General features: G+C 40.7%; 2 protein-coding genes across 2 annotated transcripts in view; both read right to left on the bottom strand.

Moving 5' to 3' along the window:
• Nucleotides 1-23697, bottom strand: part of otofa (otoferlin a) — a 243711-nt gene that overhangs the window by 104615 nt on the left and 115399 nt on the right. The window lies entirely within an intron of this gene.
• Nucleotides 10551-13841, bottom strand: LOC117502584 (tripartite motif-containing protein 16-like). Its single transcript, XM_034161629.1, has one exon. It carries the CDS (start codon nt 13728-13730, stop codon nt 12087-12089), a length of 1644 nt encoding a protein of 547 aa, XP_034017520.1. The 5' UTR covers nt 13731-13841; the 3' UTR covers nt 10551-12086.

Below are 23697 nucleotides of genomic sequence, written 5' to 3'. Positions count from 1 at the left end.
ACCTGTTGCAGTAAAAGACAGAAGATTCAGAGGAGAAAGCATTGAGAAGAAACCCAGTAAGTCTCCCTTCAGCCAGTCAATTAGAGGTGGTGAATAATTAAAAGACTTTCCCCGAACATTATATTGCTCGCAAATCAGTCATACATGAATTATATGCAGCATGACCGTGTTGAGCCACAGCCATACTGCACATATAGTTACATCATTTACTCACAGAAATATAAATTTAATTTGGAATTCTGTACATACATGATAAAATTCAGGAGGGGAAACCCATCCTGCCACCACAGGATGCAGGCTTGCACTGTGTCCACAGGGTGAAAAAGAAGTCAGCAGGTTTTAGAGCCCATGCTCCTACTTTGTGGACCACTTTGCATATTGATATCCACATGTCCACCTCACTTAAACCTTTTAAGGAAAATCAATCAATCAATCAATCAATCAATTTTATTTATATAGCGCCAAATCACAACAAACAGTTGCCCCAAGGCGCTTTATATTGTAAAGCAAGGCCACACAACAACCACGTAAAAACCCCAATGGTCAAAACGACCCCCTGTGAGCAAGCACTTGGCGACAGTGGGAAGGAAAAACTCCCTTTTAACAGGAAGAAACCTCCAGCAGTACCAGGCTCAGGAAGGGGCAGTCTTCTGCTGGGACTGGTTGGGGCTGAGGGAGAGAACCAGGAAAAAGACATGCTGTGGAGGGGAGCAGAGATCAATCACTAATGATTAAATGCAGAGTGGTGCATACAGAGCAAAAAGAGAAAGAAACACTCAGTGCATCATGGGAACCCTCCAGCAGTCTAAGTCTATAGCAGCATAACTAAGGGATGGTTCAGGGTCACCTGATCCAGCCCTAACTATAAGCTTTAGCAAAAAGGAAAGTTTTAAGCCTAATCTTAAAAGTAGAGAGGGTGTCTGTCTCCCTGATCCGAATTGGGAGCTGGTTCCACAGGAGAGGAGCCTGAAAGCTGAAGGCTCTGCCTCCCATTCTACTCTTACAAACCCTAGGAACTACAAGTAAGCCTGCAGTCTGAGAGCGAAGCGCTCTATTGGGGTGATATGGTACTATGAGTTCCCTAAGATAAGATGGGACCTGATTATTCAATACCTTATAAGTAAGAAGAAGAATTTTAAATTCTATTCTAGAATTAACAGGAAGCCAATGAAGAGAGGCCAATATGGGTGAGATATGCTCTCTCCTTCTAGTCCCCGTTAGTACTCTAGCTGCAGCATTTTGAATTAACTGAAGGCTTTTCAGGGAACTTTTAGGACAACCTGATAATAATGAATTACAATAGTCCAGCCTAGAGGAAATAAATGCATTAATTAGTTTTTCAGCATCACTCTGAGACAAGACCTTTCTAATTTTAGAGATATTGCGTAAATGCAAAAAAAGCAGTCCTACATATTTGTTTAATATGCGCTTTGAATGACATATCCTGATCAAAAATGACTCCAAGATTTCTCACAGTATTACTAGAGGTCAGAGTAATGCCATCCAGAGTAAGGATCTGGTTAGACACCATGTTTCTAAGATTTGTTGGGCCAAGTACAATAACTTCAGTTTTATCTGAGTTTAAAAGCAGGAAATTAGAGGTCATCCATGTCTTTATGTCTGTAAGACAATCCTGCAGTTTAGCTAATTGGTGTGTGTCCTCTGGCTTCATGGATAGATAAAGCTGGGTATCATCTGCGTAACAATGAAAATTTAAGCAATGCTGTCTAATAATACTGCCTAAGGGAAGCATGTATAAAGTGAATAAAATTGGTCCTAGCACAGAACCTTGTGGAACTCCATAATTAACCTTAGTCTGTGAAGAAGATTCCCCATTTACATGAACAAATTGTAATCTATTAGATAAATATGATTCAAACCACTGCAGCGCAGTGCCTTTAATACCTATGGCATGCTCTAATCTCTGTAATAAAATTTTATTGTCAACAGTATCAAAAGCAGCACTGAGGTCTGCTGTTTCTGTACCATGATGAATTCTAAAACCTGACTGAAACTCTTCAAATAGACCATTCCTCTGCAGATGATCAGTTAGCTGTTTTACAACTACCCTTTCAAGAATTTTTGAGAGAAAAGGAAGGTTGGAGATTGGCCTATAATTAGCTAAGATAGCTGGGTCAAGTGATGGCTTTTAAAAGTAATGGTTTAATTACTGCCACCTTAAAAGCCTGTGGTACATAGCCAACTAATAAAGATAGATTGATCATATTTAAGATCGAAGCATTAAATAATGGTAGGGCTTCCTTGAGCAGCCTGGTAGGAATGGGGTCTAATAGACATGTTGATGGTTTGGATGAAGTAACTAATGAAAATAACTCAGACAGAACAATCTGAGAGAAAGAGTAAAACCAAATACCGGCATCACTGAAAGCAGCCAAAGATAACGATACATCTTTGGGATGGTTATGAGTAATTTTTTCTCTAATAGTTAAAATTTTATTAGCAAAGAAAGTCATGAAGTCATTACTAGTTAAAGTTAAAGGAATACTCGGCTCAATAGAGCTCTGACTCTTTGTCAGCCTGGCTACAGTGCTGAAAAGAAACCTGGGGTTGTTCTTATTTTCTTCAATTAGTGATGAGTAGAAAGATGTCCTAGCTTTACGGAGGGCTTTTTTATAGAGCAACAGACTCTTTTTCCAGGCTAAGTGAAGATCTTCTAAATTAGTGAGACGCCATTTCCTCTCCAACTTACGGGTTATCTGCTTTAAGCTGCGAGTTTGTGAGTTATACCACGGAGTCAGGCACTTCTGATTTAAAGCTCTCTTTTTCAGAGGAGCTACAGCATCCAAAGTTGTCTTCAATGAGGATGTAAAACTATTGACGAGATACTCTATCTCACTTACAGAGTTTAGGTAGCTACTCTGCACTGTGTTGGTATATGGCATTAGAGAACATAAAGAAGGAATCATATCCTTAAACCTAGTTACAGCGCTTTCTGAAAGACTTCTAGTGTAATGAAACTTATTCCCCACTGCTGGGTAGTCCATCAGAGTAAATGTAAATGTTATTAAGAAATGATCAGACAGAAGGGAGTTTTCAGGGAATACTGTTAAGTCTTCAATTTCCATACCATAAGTCAGAACAAGATCTAAGATATGATTAAAGTGGTGGGTGGACTCATTTACATTTTGAGCAAAGCCAATTGAGTCTAATAATAGATTAAATGCAGTGTTGAGGCTGTCATTCTCAGCATCTGTGTGGATGTTAAAATCGCCCACTATAATTATCTTATCTGAGCTAAGCACTAAGTCAGACAAAAGGTCTGAAAATTCACAGAGAAACTCACAGTAACGACCAGGTGGACGATAGACAATAACAAATAAAACTGGTTTTTGGGACTTCCAATTTGGATGGACAAGACTAGATGGCAAGCTTTCAAATGAATTAAAGCTCTGTCTGGGTTTTTGATTAATTAATAAGCTGGAATGGAAGATTGCTGCTAATCCTCCGCCTCGGCCCGTGCTACGAGCGTTCTGGCAGTTAGTGTGACTCGGGGGTGTTGACTCATTTAAACTAACATATTGATCCTGCTGTAACCAGGTTTCTGTAAGGCAGAATAAATCAATATGTTGATCAATTATTATATCATTTACTAACAGGGACTTAGAAGAGAGAGACCTAATGTTTAATAGACCACATTTAATTCATATTATTTTTTCTTTTTGAATTTTTATGCTTAAATAGATTTTTGCTGGTTATTGGTGGTCTTGGAGCAGGCACCGTCTCTACTGGGATGGGGTAATGAGGGGATGGCAGACTAACTCAAGTAACATGTACGAGTAACATGTACAAAATCTAAAAACATTTATTTTCTGCAGTCTGTAATTAGTTTTAGGGGTTTATCCTTTTTAATTACATTGACTGGTTGGTATGTTTTATTTGCATTTGATGTTTTCATTTTAAATGTTCTTAAGGATACAACATTTTGTTTTATTGTTGTGTTGGTGTTTTATTATGCAGAGCATTTTGTCTTTTTTTTCTACTTGAAAGTGGTGTCGAAATAAATTCTTGTTCTTCTTTTGATAGAAAAATCAAATCTAGCTTGCAACTGTTTTTTAAAAATTACTTTATATGCAAATAAAGTCGACAGTCTGACTGAACATATGCATTGTTTGATAAAACTGAATATTTGCAGTAAGGTATTATGAGTTTGAATGATTTAAAGTTCAAACCCCACCCCTGCCACATTTCTCGACGTAATGTGGAGCTGCATCAGGAAGGGCATCCCGTGTAGAATTTGTGCCAAATCAACATGCAGATCCAACTAGGATCTGCTGTGGTGACCCTGAGTGAAAACAAGGGAACAGACAAAGGGTTTTTACTTTTTTACTAATAAAGAGAGAGTAAAATTCAATGAAAATATTGAATTGATGATTGCTCGTACATGTTACTTGAGTTAGTCTGAGTTAGATGTATGTAAACGTATGTCCACAACTGAAACTGTGCACCAGTAGATTGGTGGTGAGCACTGCTGCCTCACAACTAGACCCTTGGTTTGAATCCAAACTGATCCTTTCTGTGTGTATTTTACATATTTTCCCCATTTTTGTGTAGGTTCCCTTCCGGTCCACAGATTTCTTTCCACCTCCAAAGATGTGGGTTAAGTGCATTTGTGACTCTAAAGTGATCAGAGCGATAACCGCGAGTGTGAATGTGTTTTTTTGTCCAGGGTGTACCCCGCTCACGCCAGCCCGCTTGTTTTTGCTGAACTAACAAACAGGGAATGTGATGACAATGTGAAGTGTCTTCCATGGTTTGAGAAAACATCCATTGGAGAGAAACTGCAGCGTAAGATGATGTTATACCACTTGAGCACACCCTGCAGAACAATGCCAATAACTGCCTGCTATAAATTTGATAAGCACCAAATAATAGTCTTTAATTCTTCCTTCAGTGGCGGTGATGAATTCACCTCACAGTACAAAGTGAGGCAACATTTGTCAGCAGAGCTTGAAAACTCAATACTGAGGTGAATTTGGACTTCCAGTACGTGACTGCACGTTAGGTCCCCGTTACAAGATAAACTATTGCTTCTCCTGAGGCACTGGCACAGACAATCTCAGTGAAGCGGCATATCTGCCAGGCTCCACACTGAGTAAGACCACACGGCTGCTCCATGCTGCTCGATGTGACTCAGGAAAAAGCACGAGGGGATTTTAATAATACTGCACAAATTGATTGTGTTTGAAAATGAATGAATTTTCATGCACCACTGACAAAACCAACACACTGCAAGGTGCTCCAGTCTTTCCTGGTGAATAATAAGCTCAAACGGCATTTTCTTTCAGCTATTGTAGGGCGTGCACCACTGCTGAATAATTGAGCTGAGCAGGACCTATCAAGTTCTAGCTCACTTTTTAGCACTTCAAAAGGTGGTATTCATTATTGATTCACATTCTGCAAACAATTTACTTTCATCTGCTTCATAATTCAGAGCTACCTTCCCTTTCAATTTGTATTATTCGTCTTTGGAAGCCTCATGTTTCTTGCAGAAGTGTTCCTGCAGCTGCACTAATCCCACGAGTGCTGACGGTAATCCAGATAGAAAAGGGTGCGAATGGAGACATGACAAGAAACGTGTGCAATGTTGCACTGCACTGGTAAAGAAAAGCTTCAGCAAATTTGAATACACGTATTTAACAATATTCAAAACACACAGGTAGATTCTGATGCATAATCTTGCAAGAAATAAACAGATAAATAAATAATACTTATGGTGTTCAAAACATTATGTGTATCCCTGATCTGAAGGTTAATGAAGAGCAATTAATGATTGATTAATTATTCACCTATTTTTGAGTCCTCATACTCATTCTGCAAATTTTAATCAAAAACAATTAACACTGATTACAATAACGGATAAATAAACAAAAACAGCCAAAGTGATAAGCTTCATCAGGACAGGTGTCCTATTCACCTTTAATGTTTAGTAAAGCTCAAAGCCCAGTTTAAAGGTTTGCCTTTTTCCGGATGATCTTTATTAGCTTTATGACTATATATATATATATATATATATATATATATATATATATATATATATATATATATATATATATATATATATATATACACTCAACAAAAATATAAACGCAACACTTTTGGTTTTGCCTGCCCATACCATAACCCCACCGCCACCATGGGCCACTCGATCCACCATTCTGACATCAGAAAACCGCTCACCCACACGACGCCACACACGCTGTCTGCCATCTGCCCTGGACAGTGTGAACCCGGATTCATTCATGAAGAGAACACCTCTCCAATGTGCCAAACGCCAGCGAATGTGAGCATTTGCCCACTCAAGTCGGTTACAATGACGAACTGGAGTCAGGTCGAGACCCCGATGAGGACGACGAGCATGCAGATGAGCTTCCCTGAGACGGTTTCTGACAGTTTGTGCAGAAATTCTTTGGTTATGCAAACCAGTTGTTTCAGCAGCTGTCCGAGTGGCTGGTCTCAGACGATCTTGGAGGCGAACATGCTGGATGTGGAGGTCCTGGGCTGGTGTGGTTACACGTGGTCTGCGGTTGTGAGGCTGGTTGGATGTACTGCCAAATTCTCTGAAACGCCTTTGGAGACGGCTTATGGTAGAGAAATGAACATTTAATACACGAGCAACAGCTCTGGTTGACATTCCTGCTGTCAGCATGCCAATTGCACGCTCCCTCAAATCTTGCGACATCTGTGGCATTGTGCTGTGTGATAAAACTGCACCTTTCAGAGTGGCCTTTTATTGTGGGCAGTCTAAGGCACACCTGTGCACTAATCATGGTGTCTAATCAGCATCTTGGTATGGCACACCTGTGAGGTTGGATGGATTATCTCAGCAAAGGAGAAGTGCTCACTATCACAGATTTAGACTGGTTTGTGAACAATATTTGAGGGAAATGGTGATATTGTGTATGTGGAAAAAGTTTTAGATCTTTGAGTTCATCTCATACAAAATGGGAGCAAAACCAAAAGTGTTGCGTTTATATTTTTGTTGAGTGTATATTAAATGGTATAAATGGGCTGCATTTATATCAACTCTTTACAATCTGATGCAAACTCTCAAAGTGCTTTAAACTCAGAAAATGTAGGGGATTTTTCAACATTGCACCCACTGAGTCAAAACGTCACACATTCTCGAGAAATCTTGGTTTCTCAGAATGCAAATGATGGAGAATGACGCCCGACTTTGTCTGCATCAAGCTCAAAATTTCTCAGATCACCCCTCATTATATACAACTGCAAGAATTTGCAATCCCTTGTGCTGTAAAGAATAAAGTGGATGAAAATGCTTATTTTTCTTGGCTACTTTTCAACCATTTGCAAACTGATCAGATGAACCAATCAGCTGTGTGCTGAAAGCAGCACAATAATTGTAGTGGATGGGCATGCCATATGGTTGGGTTTGAAGTAAAACTCAAGTGTCCTGTTTCAAGCTGCGTTTCAGATGTTTTTCCCATCATGACCACACGTTTCTGTCCCTCTATGTATTGTCGCATGTGGCCGTGAAATGCTCTGCTTGCTCCTGTTTTCCTCACTTACAGCAGAAAACTGAAAGTGGCAGGTAAATGCTGGCTTGATGCAGAACCGATATAACATCTGTCTGCACACCTGTCACCATGCTTTAGTGCTACCTCGTCATCGCAAGTGGCTTGGAAAGGTGTCAACACCTACGCAGTAATACACACGCAGCTGCACTCAAACATGACACATTCGGAGGGATGTGCACAAAAAGTGGCACAGACAGGCGTGCAGAAGTCTTTGTCAGGGATTGTGATGACTGTGGTGGCAACAAACTGTAGCTGTGTCTGCTTGTGCTGACACGTCCCCTGGACTGCAGTTAAACACTCTTGAAATGCATCTTGCCATGCAATTATTTACTTATTTCATTTTTCGGGGGAAAAACATGGATGAAACACTGTGAACCAGTTTTGATAAATTAAAACCTTTAGCTTTCTCATTTATGGCCAACACAGTAAAATAAATAAATAAAAAACAATAATAATATTAATTTTCTAGCTGTCTTAGAAATAGACAAACTCTGACTTTCCATTTTCATGGTTCAGAAATGTCACTTCAGACACACTCAAGAAAGATCGCAAACTCAAAAGAAACTAAAAAAAATAAAAAAAAATAAAAAATCATAATTCTTTAATTATCAGGTGACCTCATGGAAGAGCACATCAGAGCAAGCAAATGAGCTCTCAGGAGCAACAGTCACAAACAACCAACCGGCGGAATATTTTGTACAATTATTATACTTTATAAAAATACTTTTAGAACATAAACAGTTAATTAGAATCAGGTTACATCAGGTTATTTTGTTAATGAGTTATTATAAAAACACAGTAAAATAATGTCAATAATGCAGACCGCCATACGTTTACATTAATTATGAAATAGTGTGAAACATGCAGTGAATCAGGAAAAGTTTAACCCTGTTGTTTAGACTTTCTGGCTCTTTGGAATGCTAGAATAAACAGAACAGACAACAGCAGGAAAAAGAAATGACATGCAGAGGACAAAACTGCAAAAAAGTGGAAACGTTCTCCACCTGATATCCATCTGAAAGTTTTGAAGGCACCAAAACTTTCAGACGGACTTGGCTGACATCAGCTGACAAACGTGTGCATTTTGTGGATGGGAAAATTATTTTTAGTGGACAAAAACAAAACACGGACATACAGAATCAGTAGGTTTTCTTGATCCGTCATAGTGTGACTGGGAAATTAATTTTGTCAGTGAATTCAAGCAAAACATTAAGTCACTTTAAACAGTCAACTAATGCAAAACCAGCACCAAGCAAACATAAAGTTTAAAACGTTACTAAAATAAGGATGACAGCATCACAATTTACCAATTACCTAACGTTAGCATGAGCTGAGTGCCTTCATTTGCGAGTGACGGGATTTATAATGTGTTGAAAAATATACTTATGCACAGTAAAACCACCAGTGTTAGATGAACACTGACAGTGTTAAAGTTCACAATTGATAAATGTCTTAATCTGTCCATTCTTGAACGCTTTTTTTAACACTTTTCAACGTCTCAGTAATTTAACACTCAGAGTTATTTCAACTCTGCCAGTGTTGAAACATTTTAAAATCTGATCAGTGTTCATAATGTATTTTGACCCCTCCCCCTTTGCTCAGGGTTCCTACAAGCAGGTCTGAAAAGTCCTGCTTATTAATTTGGCAAATGTTTTTTACGCCAGATTTCCTTGCTGGCACAACTCCAATCTAGAGCACCGCACTCGTAGAGCACCAACCTCCTCCAACATGAGTTTCCAATTCCACAGTTTTGTATTTCCATTTTTATAATGTGATTATACACACACAGTTGGGAATCGAACCCATGACCTTGTCGCTGTGAGGCAACGGTGCTAACCACTAAACCACCGTGCTGCCCTGATGTGATTATAATGATTTATAATGTGACATTTATAGTGTGATTTAAAGAAACAGTGTTGTATCATTTGTTGTCATCTGACTTTTTGATTTGAAATTAAATCCCTCTATTTGAGCTCACAGATCTCACGAGTGTCTTCATGATTATAAACCCCAAGTCCAATAAGGAGCTGCAGAGAATGTTGTCCTTCTGGAAGATTCTCCTCTCTCCACAGAGGAATGCTGGATCTCTGATAGAATGACGATTGTGTTCTTGGTCACCTCCCTGACTAAGATTCTTCTCCACTGATTACTCAGTTTAGACGGGTGGCCAGCTCTAGAAAGAGTCCTGGTGGACCCAAACTACTTCCTTTTGCAGATTATGGAGACCACTGTTCACATGGGACCTTCAAAGCAGCAGAAATCTGTGCTCCTGATTCTGTCGCCTTGCCGTGAGTCATTAAAACCTTCATTAAGAAGGACACTTGAGTGTTGCTGGCTATATTTTTACTTAGACTTTAAAAGAACGACACACTTTGGAAGAGACGCTGGACACTGACAGCACTCGGTGTTAAATTAACACTGACACATTAGCTGGCACCTACAGATATCAAGAAGCAGCGGCTCTACTCTGAGTAGACTATTGGAGTTTCTCATGGTGTCCAGGAGTTAAGCCCAGATACCCGATGAAGGAACCTCGTTTCTGACCTTTTTCTTTCATTCAGTACCCAAAGTTCATGGACATAAGTGAGGACAGGAGCATAAACTGACTGGTAACACAGCACCCCCAAACTGCACTTTAAGGTTTGTTTTACCATGAGTCAATTCTATCAAGGTCATTGAGGTTAAAGGTCAAAATTGAAGGTTTTCAATCCCATTTACGTCAAACACTGCACACACATGTCCTGCCTTCGTCTTTATAACCTCCTTCAACCTCTTTGGATCTTTCTGAGCAGCTTTTATATGCTCTAATAAAATATATTTATGGATCAAGGATTTACAAAACAATATGACACCATGTGGTCAATCTGGCTGAAGAAATACTCAAAATTGAGTGACTGCAAGAAGGACACAAGTGAGGGAAGCCACCAGGACCACAGTGACAAGTCTAAAGGAGTTACAGGTTTGTCTTTTATTAAATTTATACATATATTGATTAAATTTGTGTTTTTTTTCTTTACTTTTTATGACCAGCCATCAACAAACTAACAGAAAAAAATCCCAGCACAGCACATTATAAAGGCTCATATCCATTAAAATACTAAACAGTTCAAATAAATAAGGTGGAAAATGTGGAGACCAAAAGTTAGTCCAGAGTAAAACTCGAACATACTGAAGTCTCTGAAGAGTTCAAAAACTGGAGATATGGGGTCGAGATCCTCATAAAGTGTCCATTTGAAGAGTAAAGCAAGTGTTCCATAATTATATCCAACATTAATTAGCTTTAGTAGGAGGTTGATCATTGATCCAGGACAAAAATATTCTTCATTGTAGCAAATATGTGAGGAGATCAAACAGTGTGTCAGAGCCACACAATGCTCACTTTCACAAAAAAGAAAAAGAAAGGAAAACAACACAACTATACTGTATATGTATGAATGCAAACTAAAACAAACTGGAAAAAAAAAAAATCTCTCTCGGCCCGACGACATTCTTTAAGAGTCAGGTGACCTCAGCGAAGAGCACATTAGAAAAAGCAACGGACTCTCAGGAAACAACGACACAAACAAAACAAGAGTGAGCTGAGAGCACAATATCCCCCACTGGCAAATGTTGCTTTAGTACAAGTTCTTTGCACATTCTGATAACGTTTTTTTTTGTCAACACACATCAGCTATTTGCACTTCAAGAAAAAAAAACTGTAAAATTATCTAATTTTAGTAAAGAAATTTTACATGTTTCTTGTTCAAAATTAACCTGTTGACTCAGACTCTGCACTGACAAAAACAAATGAAAAGGAATTTTCTGTGATGCTCGTTAAGTCAAACTATATGATAATATCCATATTACCAACCTATAACAAGGACTTGTGCCAAATTTCACTAAATTCCTCTTAAAATTGTGAGAAGACTTGATTTCAGAATGATTATACCCTTTTGGGGACAGACAGACAGACAGACAGACAGACAGGGTTTTCGTCCAATGGGGGATAAAAACAGGAAAACCAAACAATCAAATCAGTCATGACACAAGGTCCACGACACACCAGAGCAATATTATGGATAATTATTACACTCAAGTAAAACATTTTTATAACAGTGCATTAGACTGAAGCGATTTCTCATTAAATGACAGAAAAATTATATTTTATGAACAACATAATGACGTGACAAAGAAAGTCTGTCAACTAGTTGATTGAGCAAAGCGGTTGCTATCAGTAACATTTACATAAAGTATGAATTAGTGTAAAACAGCAAAGAATCAGGAAAGTTTAATGCTGTTGTTGGAGACTTTCTGCCTCCTCAGCTGCAGGATCATCTGACAGCTGCCACAACGTGATGACGATTAAAAGTTTTAAATAAATCTGAAGCTGATGACATCATATTTCATTGTGCATTTTTTTGAGAAAAAGCTGATGGAAATAAAAATATAAATTGTGTTGTATTTGGTTTGGTGCGAATATTGTCAGTGTTTAGTTTCAGTGTTGTATTGTTTGGTGTCATCAGTCTTTGTTTGATTTGAAATGTATTTCCTCTATTTGGGCTCACAGATCTCAGCAGTGTCTCCATGATTATAAACCCAAAGTCCAACATGGAGCGGCTGAGTGAATGTGGTCTGGACTCTGTGGAGGAGAGTCATGGTTTTAGAGACGCTGTAGAAGGACAGAAGACCTGCTCTGTGATCCAGATACACTCCGAGTCTGCACGACGGAGGACCTGAGACTGGAGTCTGGATACTGTTATGTCTGAAATAATAACTACCGTCATAATAATTTAACACCCAGGATATCTGATTGTTACCAAATCCACATTCTCTCTCAGATCCTGTTCTCTTAATATTCTTGTATGTAACTGCAACATAAACTCCCTTCCCGTTCCACTCCACCTCCCAGTAACAACGTCCACTCAGACTCTCTCTGCTCAGGACCTGAGACCAATAAGTAAATCTATCTGGATGATCAGAATAAGACTGTTCCTGAATCACAGGTTTTATTTTTCTGTTTTCTTCAGATAATATCAGATGTTTGTTTGCTGTATTTGGATCCAGTGCGATTTTACATGAATATTTGAAGAAATCAGTTCTGAGTTTTGGTTCTGCTTCTGGCAGTAAAACATCCACTTCAGTCTGTGCACGTGAGATCTGCATCTGTTCCTCACTCAGAATGTCCTGTAGCTTGACTTTGACCTTTGACACGGCCGTCGTCACATCCTCAAAGTACCTCAGAGGACGTGTTTGGATTCTGGGTGAGTCTATAGCTTCAGGGAGGCGTGTCAGTGAGGGGTATTTTTGGAGAAACTGGTTGTGATCCTCTGACTGTGAAAGCTGATGAAGCTCAGTATCTTTCCTCCTCATATCACTGATCTCCTCCTCCAGCTTCTCCTGAAGATCTTGGACTTGACTCGTTTCGATTTTCTGCTGAGACCTGATCTGCTGCTTCACATCAGATCTTCTTTTGTCAAGGAGTTGGATCAGATCTGTGAACATCTTCTCACTGTCACCCAGTGCTTTTTCAGCAGAATGACTGATGGCCTCCACCTCTCGCTGGAGCACCTTCACCTCCTCACCTCTGATCTGGATTCTCTGCTGGATTTGCTGTCGTCTCACCTCGACCTCTCTCTGCCTCTTGGTCCTTTCTGCAGCAGCTGACACCGTGTCGTGACCTTTATGTTCATCCAAAGAGCAGAGATAAATCTTCATCACCTCGTTGTGATAAATGCAGATGTTATGCTGGAGGTTCTTTAAGGGCTCCACCAACTTGTGTTTCTTTAACGGACTGATATCATAGTGAGGCTGGAGGTGTTTCTCACAATAAGAGACCAAACACACCAGACAGGACTTGAAGGCTTTTAGTTTTCTCCCAGTGCACAAATCACAGGAAACAGCTTCAGGTCCAGCGTAGCAGTGATCAGCAGGAGCAGCTTGGAGTCCAACTTTCTTCAACTCCTCCACTAAGTGTGCTAACATGGTGGTTTTCACCAGGACAGGCCTCACTGTGAAAGTCTGCCGACACTGAGGACAGCTGCTGATGTTCTTCTGATCCTCTCCATCCCAGCCGTTCTTGATGCAGTTCATGCAGTAACTGTGTCCACAGGGAATAGTCACTGGGTCCTTCAGTAGATCCAGACAGATCGGACAGTAAAGTGCTTCTTGGTCCAGCTGGATTCCTCCTTGTGCCATTTCTCCTCAGTGAGCATCAAACAGCTTCACTTCAAGCAGTCTGTGCTCTGAAATAATGTAGCACTGATCATGTGCTGTTCACGGACTGAAAGATCTCCAGAAAATGTGGTTCATCGGGTCTTGCACCTCGTCACATATTGGTTACACCCATCATCAAACATGATGCTCAACGAAGGGAACGAGGAAATACGGTGTGAAACATGAGATGATTCCAGTAAGAGGAGTGTTTCAGTACTAATAAAGGAGAAGTGATTTTAAAATGTTCAATGTTATAAACAAACACTGGGATAGTAAAGAAAGATCGAAGAGCGACTCAGGATGAACCAGTCCACAAACAACACACAGTGAAATAAGCGATGCAATGGAGCAAAGCAGTGACCTTTTTTTGGAAGCATGTCAGATGGTGTCATGATGTCATCATGTTCACTAACTGTGTAAACAGTGTTGTCAAAGTTACTTTGAAAAAGTAATCCATTTACTGATTAGTGATTACTCCTTGAAAAAGTAACTTAGTTACTTTATTGATTACTCAATTTCAAAAGCACCAAAGATACGAACTTAACAAAGTTAGTAACTAAGAACTTCATTCACATCAGCGACATAAACTCCAGACCCGTCTTGCTTTAAAAGTTCACCTCTGAATTCCTGAATTGTTTTCTCACTTCTGACTCTGAAGTATGTGGCTGATTTAAGATCTCGTATTTTGTTGGCTGTAAACCAAAGAAAGTAAAAACTGATGTCATTTATCAAGAAACCACTTTGAACAATGTGCTCGATTTCATGTCTGATGATATTGTCAATTAATGTGGCACAAGAAGAGATGATCCTGACTGGATGTGAAATCAGGGGGAAAAGGAACCGTACAAATAATGTACAGTAGTGTTCCGAATAATAGTAGTGCTATGTGACTAAAAAGATTAATCCAGGTTTTGAGTATATTTCTTATTGTTACATGGGAAACAAGGTACTAGTAGATTCAGTAGATTTTCACAAATCCAACAAGACCAAGCATTCATGATATGCAAATTGGGCTATTAGTAAAAAAAAAAAAAAAAAGTAGAAAAGTGGGTGTTCACAATAATAGTAGTGTGGCATTCAGTCAGTGAGTTCATCAATTCTGTGGAACAAACAGGTGTGAATCAGGTGTCCCCTATTTAAGGATGAAGCCAGCACCTGTTGAACATGCTTTTCTCTTTGAAAGCCTGAGGAAAATGGGACGTTCAAGACGTTGTTCAGAAGAACAGCGTAGTTTGATTAAAAAGTTGATTGGAGAGGGGAAAACCTATATGCAGGTGCAAAAAATTATAGGCTGTTTATCTACAATGATCTCCAATGCTTTAAAATGGACAAAAAAAAAAAAAAAAAAAAACAGAGACGCATGGAAGAAAATGGAAAACAACCATCAAAATGGATAGAAGAATAACTAGGATGGCAGAGGCTCACCCACTGATCAGCTCCAGGATGATCAAAGACAGTCTGGAGTTACCTGTAATTGCTGTGACAGTTAGAAAACACCTGTGTGAAGCTAATTTATTTGCAAGAATCCCCCACAAAGTCCCTCTGTTAAATAAAAGACATGTGCAGAAGAGGTTACAATTTGCCAAAGAACACATCAACTGGCCCAAAGAGAAATGGAGGAATATTTTGTGGACTGATGAGAGTAAAATTGTTCTTTTTGGGCCCAAGGGCCGCAGACAGTTTGTGAGACGACCCCCAAACTCTGAATTCAAGCCACAGATCACAGTGAAGACAATGATACACTGTCAGCATGGTGCAAGCATCATGATATGGGCATGTTTCTCCTACTATGGTGTTGGGCCTATATATCGCATACCAGGTATCATGGATCAGTTTGGATATGTCAAAATACTTGAAGAGGTCATGTTGCCTTATGCTGGTGAGGACATACACTTGAAATGGGTGTTTCAACAAGACAATGATCCCAAGCACACTAGTAAATGAGCAAAATCTCGGTTCCAAACCAACAAAATTAATGCCTAGCAGATGTGAAGAAATCATGAAAAAGTTTTGATTTTGTAGCGTCAACAGCAGATGCTACTATTATTGTGAACACCCCCTTTTCTACTTTTTTTCCTAATAGCCCAATTTCATAGCCTTAAGAGTGTGCATATCATGAATGCTTGGTCTTGTTGGATTTGTGAGAATCGACTGAATCTACTGGTACCTTGTTTCCCATGTAACAATAAGAAATATACTCAAAACCTGGATCAATCTTTTTAGTCACATAGCAATGCTATTATTCTAAACACTACTGTATCTAAAAACGAATCCTGCATTTGAATGGGTGGAAAAAAATCAATGTTAAAATCTCCACCAATTATAAGAATCTTACGGTTATTTTGTATATCTAATAAAGTTTCAAAATTGTCCCGAAAAGCATCCACAGTTGAGTTTTGCACTCTGTAAATACACCAGAGAATGAATGTGGTTCATCAGTTCATGAACCTTATCACATGTTGGTTCCACCCATCATCAAACATGCAAATCAATGAAAGGAACGAGGAAATATTGAGTGAAATATGAGTTCACTGTGATTTGATTCCAGTAAGATGAGTTCTACAATCATTATAAAGGACAAGGTTTAACAATAATATAATACCCAACTTTGCAAACAAACAAGCAAAAACCAAAAAATAGTTCCTTCTAGAACAGATGTGTCAGTGGTCTAAGAAAAAAAGAGCCTTATTGTGCTCTGACGTCATTGTTGAATCAATTTGAAATGGAAACTGCGAAAAACAACAAACCAATTATTCTTCAGGGCTCAACACACCTTTGCGGAGTAACACCACTCCGCTTCGTGTCGTGGTGTTTTAGTGCATTCAAACCGTATAATTCACGGCTTCTCGTTGTTTAATCCTTACGTAGGTCCTGTCTTTGTCTTTATAACCTCCTTCAACCTCTTTGGATCTTTCTGAGCAGCTTTTATATGCTCTAATAAAATATATTTATGGATCAAGGATTTACAAAACAATATGACACCATGTGGTAAACAGGCTTGGGGAGTAACGGAATACACATACAAAAAAGGTCACTGTATTCCGCTACAGTTACAGAAAAAAAGACGTATTCAGATTACAGGTATATTTAGTAAAAATGGGGATTACTTCACAGGATTACATTTTTAATGCATTTTATGATATCTGTATATAATAATTTTTTTCTCCCTTCATGGACAGCGACATGACGTCTCCTCACCGGGCAAAATATTGATGAAGTTCCCGGTGTTGTGTGTTGGGGGGGTGTGGCTGGACATTTTGGTGTTCTTTTCTTTTCTTTGCTCTCCAGGTGGTATGCAAACTGATTTATTGTCTGTGGAGAAGGTGCTGGCAGAAGAGTCCTTCACCCTCATCAACGTTATGTGCAGCACCTGTGGATGGTGCTCACGTGCAACCTTAAAGACTTTCAGCTGAAGCAGATAATGAGATGGCGTTCTGCATTTAAGCCATGTGTGATTCAAGCAGAATTGCCGGAAACTCGACCTTGTGATGATCGTTTGTGAGATGCTGAGGACCGCGCCTGGGTTTGACACATCGTGCCTGTGAAGGAAGAAGGGTGAGGGACACATGCTGTCAGCACACATCAGAGGTGATTAATTGTTTGACTAATTGTTGATAGTAACTTGGTATTTTGTTACGCAGTATATTTGAGTTGTGATGAGAATTGTGCAGCTCGCTTCTCACTGCCGTGGTGTGCGGACTGGTGATCCTCCACCTGTTGTGAGAAGCTGCTCATTTACATAAAGCTTAAATACAGACCTGAATGTGTTGCTGATAGTGTGTGTCTTTTGAAGGATATTGGTTGTAGCTGCTGACTTACCTCACCTTTTCTATCCTTCGCAGAGAGTTGGTTTGTTGTGTCCACCTGGGGGGTGTTTGGCGGTAAACGTGGGTCCAGAAGTGCCGGGCCTCGATCCTTTTAGGCGCTGGAGAGCGTGCCAGCCTTCACTCCACCAGACTGACGCTGTTTTTGTTCATACACTTTGTTATGCACCAAAGGGTGGAAGAAATAAATTGTTTTGTTATTGGAACCGCTTTCTGGTTATTTTAGCGCTGGGTTCCATCAGACGCAGGTCCGCTCCTCAACCCGCGTCGACACATAACAGTAGTTCCCGGCCATTCCATAATGGACCCAGCGGCAGAGGCGGTTCCAACCGAAAGAGTTCAAGAACACTTGGAGAAAATATCGGAGCAATTACAGCATCTCGCAAATCAAATTGAACAAACAGACGCCTGTGTTATGGAGCTTGCAGCGCAAGCCGTTCCGCTTCCTGCTGCTCCAGCTGCGGCACCATCGATACCGGTGCAGATAATTCCATCACCCCAGAGATTCGGCGTCCGAACCGATTATTTGTCATCCGGAGCCTTATGCGGGAGACGTTGAAGCCTGTGCTTCGTTTTTGATGCAATGTTCTCTGGTGACGTATCTCCAGGTGTTCTGGGACAGGCGAAATAATACACACACACAAAAAAAAAAAAAAAAAAAAAAAAAAAAAACTTGTTTGGGCTAATGTTTTGTTTTTTTGAATAGGGGTTATAAGTTGTTTGGGGAGTCAGAGGCGTGTCTGGAGGAGTGAACGATAGGCGGTTAGAAGCCCGTCTGGACTCACGTGATCGTTGTTTTTTTATGTGTATTTAGGTATTTTCTGTTTGGGTCTGGGGTCGTTTTGTTTTGTTGTTTTTTATTTCCCTACTTCCCTAACCCCGACCTCACTCGCCCCAAGACCGTTCGTCTTGTGGGTTGTGGGGTGGTGCAGGTTGGTCACGCTGAGCGTTCTCAGAAGACCTCTGCACCTAGGGGGGGTTGTTAGGGGCGTTTTTTTGGTTTGGTTAGGGCCCGGTTCCACTCCAGCCTCGGTGGGCCTTTGTACCGTTCGTCATTGGTGTTGCCGGGGTGTGGTGCAGCGGGAACATACCTCAGTCGGAGGGGTGGGCCGATCTGTTGCCGTTCGCCATTTCGGTAGTTCCACCCCTCCCGAGAGGCTGGGGTATGGTCGAGTTGGGGCACCGGACGTATTTCCGGTTTTCCGCTGCGCCTTGGGGTTGGGGCCGGGTTAGTTTTTCCTGTTCCCTTCCCCGGCTTGATGTTTTGTGCCGTTCGCCAAAATTGGGCCGCCGAGGGGCTCTGGGAGGGACCTGGGGTCTTTTGGGGTGCCGGGGAGGGTAACAGGGTTTAACGGTTGTTTTATTTGCCCCCGGGGTTGTTCAAGGTAGTCCTCCGGGGGTTGGACTTTGATTTTTTTTGTTTCCTTCCAGGTTCCACCTCCAGGGTTGATGGGACAGTCCTCTGGGGGGAATTGGCTTGTGGGGCCGACTAGCCAAGTGTGGCCGGGTCTGGAGTTCCTGGGTTGTGGTGGGGGGGTGCCTCCTGGGGTTTGATGGTACGGTCCTCTGGGGGGCGCCGTTGCTCCATGTGTACCTGGGGACCTCTGTGGGATTCCGGCTTTGGCTATTCCTCCTGGAACCGGCGGTAAAGGCCTTCTGGGGGGGTGTTGGGCTCTGCAAGCCGTTCTGGGGGGGGTTGTTTGTTGTTTTTCTTTCATGCATTTATGTTTGTATTGTGTTTGTGGGGCTGTGTTGGGTTTTTGCATTTGGGAGTTTTTCTTTTCTTCCCGGGGTTGGATGGGACGGTCCCCTGGGGAGGTTTTGGGTGGGTTTTATGTTTTTTCTTGTATGTTGGATTGTACTAGGGACTGTTTTGGGGTTTTTGTTGATGCCAGCCGGCCTTCCAGCTGCGGTGCCCTGTCCTGCTGTCTGTGGTGGACCTTGGGAGCGTTATGCTGTCTGCTTCCTGACGAGGACCCCGGAGGGAGGTGCTGTTCTCGGACCTGGTCTGTTCGGTCGCCGGGAGGCTTCCCGTTAAAGGGGGGGTACTGTTGTGTGTTGGGGGTGTGTGGCTGGACATTTTGGTGTTCTTTTCTTTTCTCTGCTCTCCAGGTGGTATGCAAACTGATTTATTGTCTGTGGAGAAGGTGCTGGCAGAAGAGTCCTTCACCCTCATCAACGTTATGTGCAGCACCTGTGGATGGTGCTCACGTGCAACCTTAAAGACTTTCAGCTGAAGCAGATAATGAGATGGTGTTCTGCATTTAAGCCATGTGTGATTCAAGCAGAATTGCCGGGAACTCGACCTTGTGATGATCATTTGTGAGACGCTGAGGACCGCGCCTGGGTTTGACACATCGTGCCTGTGAAGGAAGAAGGGTGAGGGACACATGCTGTCAGCACACATCAGAGGTGATTAATTGTTTGACTAATTGTTGATAGTAACTTGGTATTTTGTTACACAGTATATTTGAATTGTGATGAGAATTGTGCAGCTCGCTTCTCACTGCCGTGGCGTGCGGACTGCTGATCCTCCACCTGTTGTGAGAAGCTGCTCATTTACATAAAGCTTAAATACAGACCTGAATGTGTTGCTGATAGTGTGTGCCTTTTGAAGGATATTGGTTGTAGCTGCTGACTTACCTCACTTTTATATCCTTCGCAGAGAGTCGGTTTTGTCGTGTCCACCTGGGGGGTGTTTGGCAGTAAACGTGGTCCAGAAGCGCCGGGCCTCGATCCTTTTAGGCGCTGGAAGAGCGTGCCAGCCTTCACTCACCAGACTGACGCTTGTTTTTGTTCATACACTTTGTTATGCACCAAAGGGTGGAAGAAATAAATTGTTTTGTTATTGGAACCGCTTTCTGGTTATTTTAGCGCTGGGTTCCGTCAGACGCAGGTCCGCTCCTCAACCCGCGTCGACACATAACACCCGGATGTTAATGCATTTTTAATGGAGATCCGCGACTGAACACACTCAGAAAAATGCTCGCAAAATACGTGTTAAAAAATGCCATTTTGACCTGGCTATTGAGCCAGTAAAATTTAATTACATTAAATTATGTCAGGAAAGTATTAAACATACTCTGACACACACACACACACACACACACACATACACATTCACAAATATTAATGTTGAAAGTTACACGGATCTGCGCTGTTCAAGCTGAGGCGTCCTGCAGCTGCTGCTGTGTTCAACGCAGCGCGGCTCCTAAAATCATTACAATACATTTATATACATATTATATTTTTACACAAGTATCCTTTATTAACCGAGTTTCATTCATGAAGTCAGTGGTGTGTGTACACATCTCTATGTGTGGGTGTGACTGTGAGCGGCACAGCGCGGGTCATTATAATCTCATTATTTTAAGGTGCAAATTAATTTTTTTTCTTGTCGAACAATTTTAATCACTAACGACAAGTATTTTAACTAGACATTGGTCTAGCAGTGGAAAATATCAACTAGACATGAGTGAAGAGTTAATGGTCCGTGTCATCAGGCGACACAGGTACGACAGGAGACATACAGCTGTTTATCATCCAAATATCACAGACAAAGTGACAAGAAGAACCAAAACCACTTACTTATGGAAGGAAATATTGTCTCCCTTGTTCCTCCGTTTGTGGCTTTGCCAACATGCGCAGCTTTCCGGCATATTCCACCTGTTTCTTGAACTTCTATGCACGCAAATCACTACCTTGTCCGGAATTAAAATGGCGACCACGCCTCCTTACTGACAGTATGTACTTAATGGTTTTCATTTCATTTCAGAGTTGTAGTCTTACACACCTCTCTGCAGCTTCTCTCCCCCTGCCATCCCCTCATTACCCCATCCCCGTAGAGACGGTGCCTGCTCCCAGACCACCAATAACCAGCAAAAATCTATTTAAGCATAAAAATTCAAAAAGAAAAAAATAATATAGCACCTTCAACTGCACCACAGACTAAAACAGTTAAATGTGGTCTATTAAACATTAGGTCTCTCTCTTCTAAGTCCCTGTTAGTAAATTATATAATAATTGATCAACATATTGATTTATTCTGCCTTACAGAAACCTGGTTACAGCAGGATGAATATGTTAGTTTAAATGAGTCAACACCCACGAGTCACACTAACTACCAGAACGCTCCTAGCACGGGCCGAGGCGGAGGATTAGCAGCAATCTTCCACTCCAGCTTATTAATTAATCAAAAACCCAGACAGAGCTTTAATTCATTTGAAAGCTTGACTCTTAGTCTTGTCCATCCAAATTGGAAGTCCCAAAAACCAGTTTTATTTGTTGTTATCTATCGTCCACCTGGTCGTTACTGTGAGTTTCTCTGTGAATTTTCAGACCTTTTGTCTGACTTAGTGCTTAGCTCAGATAAGATAATTATAGTGGGCATTTTTAACATCCACATAGATGCTGAGAATGACAGCCTCAGCACTGCATTTAATCTATTGTTAGACTCGATTGGCTTTGCTCAAAATGTAAATGAGTCCACCCACCACTTTAATCATACCTTAGATCTTGTTATGACTTATGGTATGGAAATTGAAGACGTAACAGTATTCCCTGAAAACCCCCTTCTGTCTGATCATTTCTTAATAACATTTACATTTACTCTCATGGACTACCCAGTAGTGGGGAATAAGTTTCATTACAGTAGAAGTCTTTCAGAAAGCGCTGTAACTAGGTTTAAGGATATGATTCCTTCTTTATGTTCTCCAATGCCATATACCAACACAGGGCAGAGTAGCTACCTAAACTCTGTGAGTGAGATAGATTATCTCGTCAATAGTTTTATATCCTCAATGAGGACAACTTTGGATGCTGTAGCTCCTCTGAAAAAGAGAGCCTTAAATCAGAAATGCCTGACTCCGTGGTATAACTCACAAACTCGCAGCTTAAAGCAGATAACCCGTAAGTTGGAGAGGAAATGGCATCTCACTAATTTAGAAGATCTTCACTTAGCCTGGAAAAAGAGTCTGTTGCTCTATAAAAAAGCCCTCCATAAAGCTAGGACATCTTACTACTCATCACTAATTGAAGAAAATAAGAACAACCCCAGGTTTCTTTTCAGCACTGTAGCCAGGCTAACAAAGAGTCAAAGCTCTATTGAGCCGAGTATTCCTTTAACTTTAACTAGTAATGACTTCATGACTTTCTTTGCTAATAAAATTTTAACTATTAGAGAAAAAATTACTCATAACCATCCTAAAGACATATCATTCTCTTTGGCTGCTTTCAGTGATGCCGGTATTTGGTTAGACTCTTTCTCTCCGATTATTCTGTCTGAGTTATTTTCATTAGTTACTTCCTCCAAACCATCAACATGTCTATTAGACCCCATTCCTACCAGGCTGCTCAAGGAAGCCCTACCATTAATTAATGCTTCGATCTTAAATATGATCAATCTGTCTTTATTAGTTGGCTATGTACCACAGGCTTTTAAGGTGGCAGTAATTAAACCATTACTTAAAAAGCCATCACTTGACCCAGCTATCTTAGCTAATTATAGGCCAATCTCCAACCTTCCTTTTCTCTCAAAAATTCTTGAAAGGGTAGTTGTAAAACAGCTAACTGATCATCTGCAGAGGAATGGTCTATTTGAAGAGTTTCAGTCAGGGTTTAGAATTCATCATAGTACAGAAACAGCATTAGTGAAGGTTACAAATGATCTTCTTATGGCCTCAGACAGTGGACTCATCTCTGTGCTTGTTCTGTTAGACCTCAGTGCTGCTTTTGATACTGTTGACAATAAAATTTTATTACAGAGATTAGAGCATGCTATAAGTATTAATGGCACTGCGCTGCAGTGGTTTGAATCATATTTATCTAATAGATTACAATTTGTTCATGTAAATGGGGAATCTTCTTCACAGACTAAGGTTAATTATGGAGTTCCACAAGGTTCTGTGCTAGGACCAATTTTATTCACTTTATACATGCTTCCCTTAGGCAGTATTATTAGACAGCATTGCTTAAATTTTCATTGTTACGCAGATGATACTCAGCTTTATCTATCCATGAAGCCAGAGGACACACTCCAATTAGCTAAACAGCAGGAATGTCTTACAGACATAAAGACATGGATGACCTCTAATTTCCTGCTTTTAAACTCAGATAAAACTGAAGTT

Source organism: Thalassophryne amazonica, chromosome 21 (assembly GCF_902500255.1).
Source record: "Thalassophryne amazonica chromosome 21, fThaAma1.1, whole genome shotgun sequence".
NCBI lineage: Eukaryota > Metazoa > Chordata > Actinopteri > Batrachoidiformes > Batrachoididae > Thalassophryne > Thalassophryne amazonica.
Note: the sequence above shows the minus strand (reverse complement) of the source record. Positions and strands in the feature narration are given on the sequence as shown.